This window comes from Oncorhynchus tshawytscha, linkage group LG04 (assembly GCF_018296145.1).
Source record: "Oncorhynchus tshawytscha isolate Ot180627B linkage group LG04, Otsh_v2.0, whole genome shotgun sequence".
NCBI lineage: Eukaryota > Metazoa > Chordata > Actinopteri > Salmoniformes > Salmonidae > Oncorhynchus > Oncorhynchus tshawytscha.
In genome coordinates, this window is record NC_056432.1 from 27599115 (window position 1) to 27608201 (window position 9087).

The 9087-nt window shown below is 40.2% G+C and overlaps 1 protein-coding gene across 1 annotated transcript; it reads right to left on the reverse strand.

Annotated features, from left to right (window-relative positions):
• Window positions 1-1375: 1375 nt before the first annotated feature.
• On the reverse strand, window positions 1376-8763 carry LOC112248458 (stanniocalcin). The gene is made up of 4 exons (XM_024417495.2): window positions 8465-8763; window positions 5946-6088; window positions 5618-5829; window positions 1376-4866 (listed from the first exon to the last, which is right to left on the reverse strand). The coding sequence occupies exons 1-4, from the start codon at window positions 8577-8579 to the stop codon at window positions 4575-4577; spliced, it is 762 nt and encodes a 253-aa protein (XP_024273263.1). The 5' UTR covers window positions 8580-8763; the 3' UTR covers window positions 1376-4574.
• Between the last annotated feature and the right edge of the window lie 324 nt (window positions 8764-9087).

Consider the following 9087-nt stretch of genomic DNA (forward strand, 5'->3'; position numbering starts at 1 on the left):
CGGCTGCTGTGAAGGAGAGACCGCATGATTCCGTTGCAGGCCGTGTCAGTGGCACTGTATTGTCCTCAAAGCGGGCAAAAAAGTTATTTAGTCTGCCTGGGAGCAAGACATCCTGGTCCGTGACTGGGCTGGGTTTCTTCCTGTAGTCCGTGATTGACTGTAGACCCTGCCACATACCTCTTGTGTCTGAGCCGTTGAATTGAGATTCTACTTTGTCTCTGTACTGGCGCTTAGCTTGTTTGATAGCCTTGCGGAGGGAATAGCTGCACTGTTTGTATTCAGCCATGTTACCAGACACCTTGACCTGATTAAAAGCAGTGGTTCGTGCCTTCAGTTTCACACGAATGCTGCCATCAATCCACGGTTTCTGGTTAGGGAATGTTTTAATCGTTGCTATGGGAACGACATCTTCAACGCACGTTCTAATGAACTCGCACACCGTATCAGCGTATTCGTCAATGTTGTTGTCTGACGCAATACGAAACATCTCCCAGTCCACGTGATGGAAGCAGTCTTGGAGTGTGGAGTCAGCTTGGTCGGACCAGCGTTGGACAGACTTCAGCGTGGGAGCTTCTTGTTTTAGTTTCTGTCTGTAGGCAGGGATCAACAAAATGGAGTCGTGGTCAGCTTTTCCGAAAGGGGGGCGGGGCAGGGCCTTATATGCGTCGCGGAAGTTAGAGTAACAATGATCCAGGGTCTTTCCACCCCTGGTTGCGCAATCAATATGCTGATAAAATTTAGGGAGTCTTGTTTTCAGATTAGCCTTGTTAAAATCCCCAGCTACAATGAATGCAGCCTCCGGATAAATCGTTTCCAGTTTGCAGAGAGTTAAATAAAGTTCGTTCAGAGCCATCGATGTGTCTGCTTACACATCTATACTAATAATAAAAGGGGCTAGTGCCTTGCACTGTGTAAGATAATGGGATGATGACTTGCATGTGAGTGTCTCTTTAAAAGCAGAACATGTTGGAATCACTCTATGCAGAGCAGCTGCATCACCTATCCCTGGGACTGGAGTGCTGCTGATGAGAAAGCCCTACAGGACTCTTCCAAATTGGCATGAAATTATATTTGCCTCTGACTGAGATAGCGGCTATGCAGCCACTCGTGTACCGCTCTCTCTTTTCCTGGGGCACTCCAATGATACAGGCACTTTGCAGTTTCAGCTCGTTTGTGCTCAAGTTTAAGAAAGTACATTTTCATAAGGATGTGCTCTGTTAGTCCTTGTTTTCTACTTCATGGGTACAATTCATTATAGATATTCATAATTGCTAATACTTGCACTTTGTTTTCAGATTTGAAGTTTAGATGTACGGTATGTGTTAAAAGTACCAGTTTTACATGTTAGTCAAATGAAAGCAGTCAACACATGTGATACCATATGCCAGATATGATAATAGTTTATTTCTAATCAGCAAAGACACACAGTTGATGCATTTGTATCTTTCATAATTTTTAGCACAAAGAAAAAAGCCATACATCCATGTATACATAATGGGTATATATGTAGATGGGTATGTATTAAAGTGCAAGTGATTCACAAGGATCAATCATGCTTAACATAGCTACTGTATTCGGAACTTCAGCAAGTAATCTCCTCAAATGGCTTACTGATAACTTTCATCTATGAATTTGAAAGTAAAGTAACTGTCACTACGATTAAGATTTCACTCTTACTGATCACCCAAGTAGTTTTAATTCTGGCAAATTGATTTCAAGTCTTGAGGGGAAAGAGTACCATGGAGTTCCAGAGTTCAGGGAGCCCAGTCCCCAGCCTGCCATAAACATATGGTGTATCAACAGAAAACGCTGCTGCCAATTTCACTGATTTCCCTAAGGATAGATTTAGCTAATAATCCAGTAGGCCTACCACCAAAATGCACCCTATTCTTGTCTTGCAACAAATAGCCTAATGAATAAAACAAAATGTCTCGAAAGAACAAAATATGACTTGTAAGTCTGTTAATTTAATTCTCATATTTGCCTATTACAGACTTTCATACACTATGCACCTTTAACTAAACACACATTATAAATTATGTCAATGAACCATCTAGGTTTGGGCACATCCTCACCAGAACAAACATTCAATATAAGATACATTCTCTAAAGTTACCCAGAATTTGGATTTATAAGCATAGTCTCAAGGGAGAGGAAATAAACAGAATACTATTGTCAAATATGTTCACTGCAAGCAACATTCAAATAAATTTACAAATTCCAGAAGAAGTACCAAACTGAATGAAAATGGTCAAATGCAAGTATACAGATTGATGCCAGGGTCTGTGAATGGGTTTTCACCATAGATAAACAAGTAAATGTAAAATGATAACCTATCATACAGGGGAGCAAGCTATTGTTTAGCAGCAAATGTTTTGGATTTTGTCCAGCTATTACAGACACAGAAATACATGTATTAACAGTATAGGAAGGAAGTAGTCCCAACCCATTGCAAGTGATGAATGTTTCAATGCCCCTTTATAGTGGTCATAAGAGATGCAAAGTGCATATGTAACATTAGTAGTGAGATACACTACATTGCTAATACAGTCTTAACATTTGAGTGATTTTTTTCCTTACTTTTTCTTTTTAATATACACTATATTGCTACTAAAAGCAAGATATTATTATATCCCAAGAAAAAGACAAAACAAAAAACAATACAACATAACCCACAGCAACAAACACAGAAACAGAAAGGGGGAGTCTAGGGGCACATTGCATTGCCTGCATACTTCACTATGAGTATGGGAGCAAATGAGCTGCTGCCACATTCATTCAGCATCAGCTGGCACTGTTTGTGACAAAGGGCAAGGTTGTGTGTTATTGTGAATCCTCCATATGAGAGATTATTGCATAGGTTTGTGAGTTCTTAACATTTCAAATGATTTGGTATTGTAATACCACCAGATCTCTCTAACATTATTTTCCCCTTGTGCACATCGCCTTCATCCAGGCATGTGTGAAAAGTCTCTTGAATTAACCTCCCTTTATTGAAGCACTTATGGAGTAATGTCACCAGGGTAACCTTTCTGAGAGAAACATTATTTTGCATGATATTAAGGATAGATCCAGCAAATGCTTTGCAGTTCAGTCTTCAAGTTTAGCTGTTAAATGTACAATGAATGGCTTGACCACAATTTCTCTCTACCTTCATAACATAATCAATCGTGCTTGGAAAATACACACACATTCCCAACAGAGTCCCCTTGCACCAGTACATAAGTGACCATGTTTGCAATATGGGTAGTTTAAGTGACAGTCCCATGTAACACTCATAAAGAAGATAACCTGACTTGAATGACCAACTTGTTCCCCTATGTCCAGCACAGAGTCATAACATGGGTCCTATTCAGTCAACAGAGGACAATGTAGAGAGTGGCAGATGCTATAGTATTTGATCATGAGCCCCCACTGAAATAGAAGCTATGACCAAACTGCACATTAAAATTGTATATCTATAACCTAACTAAAACTACAGCAACATCATAAAATAACAATTTAAATAATATAGTAGGAAAATAAATATCAATATTATACCAACAAGGCTTTTAAATAGTCATTATCAACACTGGAAGTCAGTGTGTATGATCCAAACCCTCCATGTCATATTCATCAGGGAGAATGTTGTTCATGTAATGGGGTGGCCTCTATCAATCTCAGGTGGTCACCTGCTCATAAGTTACACTGCTGGTCCACACTTTCTGTGAACTGAGTGTTTCAGGACAGAAGAGATGTAATGGTATCTAAACAATGCTATATTCTCTGGTATAGGAGTTAGCTACATGGCATTCCGGGTGGTTACAAGTTAAGGTAACTTCCTGTGCAAAGTTTATTAGGATAGCTCTCATCTGAGGGACATGCCTCTCTCACAGATCTGGCTGTTGCCATCAGAGACTAATAATTCAATAAATAAAAGAATCCTGTTTGTGTCAGTGACTATGTGACACTGATTTCTATAGCACATGCTTACCTATTTTAATGGTCTCATCATAATATAGAAATATCTCACATTTACTGTATGAAACATCTAGTAATTAACTAATAGTAATCACATTTAATTATCTATTGATGAAGATATTGATGACATATCAATTGATATTATATTAATGGATAAACATTTGTATTCTGCAACCCAATTTTTTTTTAAACATTTGTGCTCTATAGATATGAACCATACCTGCAAGTTTATGCTTGAAATCCTAGACAGAAAACTTAAAGGGACATCATCCCACTAGGCTCTCAGAATTCATATCAAGTGTGGGGAGTGAACAGGAATGGACAGGGCCAAGTTGTGTAGATACAATAGAATACAATACAACATGTTCAATGAACTTGGTGAGTGATAGAGTTGGGAAATAGTTTAGGGGAGGGGATCCTCTCAAACCTTAGGTACAGTATCTCTCACACTCAAACTCTGATATAAAATATACTTGAAACACATTGGATATTCTCTTAGAGGTGCATGTTATTTTCCAGTCTGGAGAGGAATGATTCTTAAATACCCAAGGGAAGAGACCACTGTTGGCTTATGTTTTTGAGGGGTGTGTGTAGTTTCTGGATCTGAGTGGGAGTTAGGAGCTGTCACCAGTGGCGCGCTTCTTGCTAAAATGGCTGGCAGAGTCTCTATTGCGTAGACCAGGCTGGATCTTATACATGTGTGGGCCCATTGACAACCGTGAGCTCCTTCGGCCCTCCACTCCAGTTGGAACGGCAGCAGCAGCAACCGAGGGGCAGGGTTTGTTCTGCAGAAGCTGGAAGAGAATGGTCATCTCTGGGCCAAGTCTGGACACCATACTGGCCCTCAGCAGGTCCACAGTCTCCTCATCACAGTTCATCAGGCTCTGGAGGAGCTTACCGTAAAACCTGCAAAAGGATGCAGCATTCATGTATTTTTGTTGCTGTTATTTACATTTTTTATTTTAAAGCTGCAATATGTAACTTTTTGGGCAACCGACAAAATTCACATAGAAATGTGAGTTATACATCAGTCATTCTCATTGAAAGCAAGTCTAAGAAGTGGTAGATCAGTTCTACGTGCACTATTTCTATGCTTCCCATTTTTAAGTTTAGTTTGTCTTTTACTTTCGGTTTTGTATACCAGCTTCAAACAGCTCAATATGCAATATTTTGGGTTATGGAAAATATATTTCAGTGATTTAGATGGTACAATCTACAATATACTTGCTTGTTATGTCACTTAAAGTAAATTTAGGCCAACTATTCGAATTTTAGCAACCAGGAAATGGCGGAGCGATTTCTACATAGTGCAGAATTTGAGTAATTTAGAAGACACTCTTACAGTTAGTGTGTTCATCTTAACATAGCTAGCTGGGGCAACCACATTTATCTCAGTCACAGTAAGCCCATTTTTCCTCAATAAAGTAGCTAAAAGCAAAGTCAGTGCTAATAAGGGGGTAAAAAAGTCAAATGCGAGTGTTAGCTCATGGAAGGCTTTTTTTTATTTTTACAATTTTATCAAAATGTCTTAGGAGCCCAGTGAAATGTATTTCCTTCAGTAGAGTTAGTGTACCAAATACATAGATTTTGTTGTACTAAGATAAAGTAAAAAAAACAGAAATGGAAGCCCTTTGACCTATGTTTTCTAGGAACTCACCTGTTGGGGAAGTGGCTTGGGAGCTGAGCCACCTCTCCAATAGCATCTGGATTGGTGCGGGCGATAGTGCAGATATCCAGCTTGCTGTAGCACTCCTCCTGAACTTCTGAGGTCATTCTTTGGAAGGTGGAGCAGCGGCGGATGGTGAGGAACACCTTGGAGGTGATGCCGTTGGCAATGCACTTGAGGCTCTCTTTCACAAAGGCTTTACCCTGCACAAAACCACATAATATCACAGTCATATCAAAAAACATGACTTAACTTCAGTTAACAGGTTTAATCTACAGCGACATACTGTCAGATTTGAAAAGAGAAAGAATTACCATACCTGAGTGTCAAATTTAGCTGCACTGTACAGAAAGGACTTGCAGATGTCGTGCATGCCATCTGTGTCACACGTGGAGTTCTCCAGACATGCGAAGGCTCCACAGCCTACTTGGAGGGCACTGTTCAGACAGCGTGCCACGTCAGCTGTAGACTCAGAGAGGGAAGGGACCATAAGCAGGGGGCAGGCTATCATATAGCTCTCAACAATAATGGAAAGATAACCAGTCTGTTTTGATTGGGAACCAAATAATTAAGGGATTTGATGATAATTTACATGCAAAGTTGATTCAATGCTGCGATCATAACTATTCAGACAAATTACAACTTGACTGCTCATTGGACACCTTCAACTTTTTAAGACTGGGACACAATTTACCATAATTACATTTCCTCTTCCTGGCAAATCATTTCATGAATATTCTACACACACACACACACACACACACACTTCAGGATCAGGTTCCGCTGACTGTCCCTTTTGGCACCAGACCCCTTGTTTCCATTACCCTCACATGCGACAAGACAATAACATGCAGCATTTGGAAGGCGTGCCAAACCACCTCTGACACTCATCACCATGGACTGTGCACACTTAAAAGTACAGTCATGTACCCTGGCTTGGGTCACTGCCTCAATCCTCGTAAATAGACCTAATGTTCATGTTTCACATAAATATTGCCTCAGACTTAATATTAAAAGAGCAAGCTGACATACACAGCTGTGTAAACTACTCTGACAAGAGGTAAAGATATAAAGTAACCAGAAAACCCCTAAATGTCTTCCAATGAATGCCTCTATTGTCCATTTAGTAAGACTGGGACAAGTTCATGGTAAGAAGCATACAGCAATTGTAACAATGAGCTGATGTACTGTATGCCACAGGAGGATGCACTCTCACTCATTCAACATTTTTGATCCCCCCCCGTAATGAACTAGCCAATCTGCGATGAATCAGAATGGCTGTCAAGCAGATATGATTGATCTCTAAGAAGCACAATGCTCTAATCACTAATCAAACTGTCCCACCACTGTATCGCTCAGGTCATGGGAGAATTAATAAATAAATAAATTCGATTTCAACATATACACACTCCTTCAGCATCTCTTACTGGCAGGACCAAGGAGGCCCATGCAGCAGACACTTAGTCTGAGGTAACCAATGCATTGGTTTAACTGAAATAACAATAAAGACTTAAGGAGATCAGAGATAACACCTCATTCATACCCATATTTCCTAACATGGGCCTGGCTTTCATTGGGCAAGCAACTTTTTCATATCTCATACACATTTTGGAAATAGAGTGCATGAACATTTAATCCATCCCTCTGGCAACCAATTTAAGCATAATGTTATGCATGGGGTTGAATAGATAGCCCAATCCGATGTAGACCTAGGCCATTAATTAGTTTTTTTCTTGCTATACAATAGCTTTCCTCTTTTTAGGGGCAGTGCTCGGTGGAAAGATGTTATTTTCACTTTATTAATCGCACGGGAATACGATTGGCAGTTACAGTTGGCAAACCATTGAAAAGGGAGATAAAGCCTACTGATTGAGTAAGTGACGCACGTCACGCGAAACCTTGTGCCCTATGAGTCTTCGAATCTGGATATCATCCCTGGCCAATGGCCAGCATTCTTTCCCCAAAGACACTCTAACGTCTCCACCCGCTTTGCGTTCACCTAGAAAGCTCTACCCCATTCACGTTTCTTCCGGTATTAGGCGCTTCATTCCTCCTGTTAAGACGCCGGTAGCCAGTAGCTACAGGTGGGTGCAGTGGCGTAGCCTATGCCACCACGCACAAATCGGTATTTTATGGGGCCTACAGCAATATTGTAGTTCTATCAATACTTTACACCGGTGACTGCTTGGAAGAATACCAATACATTTAAAATATGATGGCCATAGTTGTTTCGAAACACCTGTAGATCATTTGGTGGTTTAAAAAAATGCTTAAACAGTGCGTAAAACAACATTATAGATAAATGTATTTAAGACATTTAAAAATGACTTGTAGAATAGGCTAACGGACATAAATAAATAACCATTGATGAATTTAACCACACACAGGGTACAAGTGTGCTCTCCTGAATCAACTAATTCCTACAGCCTCCTTTAAAATAAATATTAATCTGATGTTCTATCCTCAGGTCAGTGACCTCGTGTTTAAGCAACCCACACGACCATCAATTCAAAGAGCATTCGTTCATATACCATGTTTCAACATCTCATGATGGTAGGCTACAGCTTTTTCACAAACAGGTGTCAGTCACCACGAAGCTCACGCTCATCACTTGCCGGTAAAACACCGGTAGAGCACAGTGAGTAGCCTAGCCTATGTTGGAGCTATTCGGTTGTCTGTCGATCAAGGCGTTCACTTGGAAACAGAGCAGCATATCATGTAATAGCAAACATTCCCCCATACTGTGCATACAATGTAATAGTAATAATCCATACAAATCCGTGCGAACACCGCATCCACTCAAAAACATGCTGTATTGTAAGAGAGACTATTACTTACAAGGGGTATTTGCAGAAAATCGTGCTCTTCTGGGTGAATACGACTCGTTCTGATCCAGTTCATATGCAGATGCAATCAGCACCATTAGAAGAAAAAGTCCGGTCATCAAAGGCATTGTTCAATAATCACTGATGATCTAACAAAATACAAGGAATAGTGTTTCTTGCTTATCTTATTAATAGTTCATACAGCTCTGAAAATGTACAGCGCCGTGTTTTCAACAATGTAAATATATCACTAAGTAGGTACCATCTACCCAATGCGGCTATTCCTCTACCCTGGACAGTACACTGATTTCCTTTGACGTGCATGACCGATAGAGCGCTGGTCTGCACGTGTTTATATGGGACTGCCGCACATTACGAGTCTCCTGGTTAGCCCAATCAAAACACAGCATCAACGACCATGCTCTCTCTCCGGTCGCCTAATTGATTGACAATTTTACAGTACATTGAAATTCAATGTGGTCTTGGGTATTTCGCGCCAATGATAGCCTACATAAATTATTATTTGAGTTGATAAAACACTGAAGCTGTAGTACATTTTGCCATCTCAAGTCAAAGTCAATTAGCTTATAGTTTTTTCAGTAAACAGTCAGAAATTGGTGTACCTGTTCACTTCAA

Coding starts and splice junctions, on each gene's coding strand:
- LOC112248458 (XM_024417495.2), bottom strand. CDS start 8,579: ATGCCTTTGATGACCGGACTTTTTCTTCTAATGGTGCTGATTGCATCT. Junction 5,830..5,945: donor CAGCTAAATTTGACACTCAG/GTATGGTAATTC, acceptor GGTTTTGTGCAG/GGTAAAGCCTTTGTGAAAGA. Junction 4,867..5,617: donor CCAAGCCACTTCCCCAACAG/GTGAGTTCCTAG, acceptor ATCCTTTTGCAG/GTTTTACGGTAAGCTCCTCC.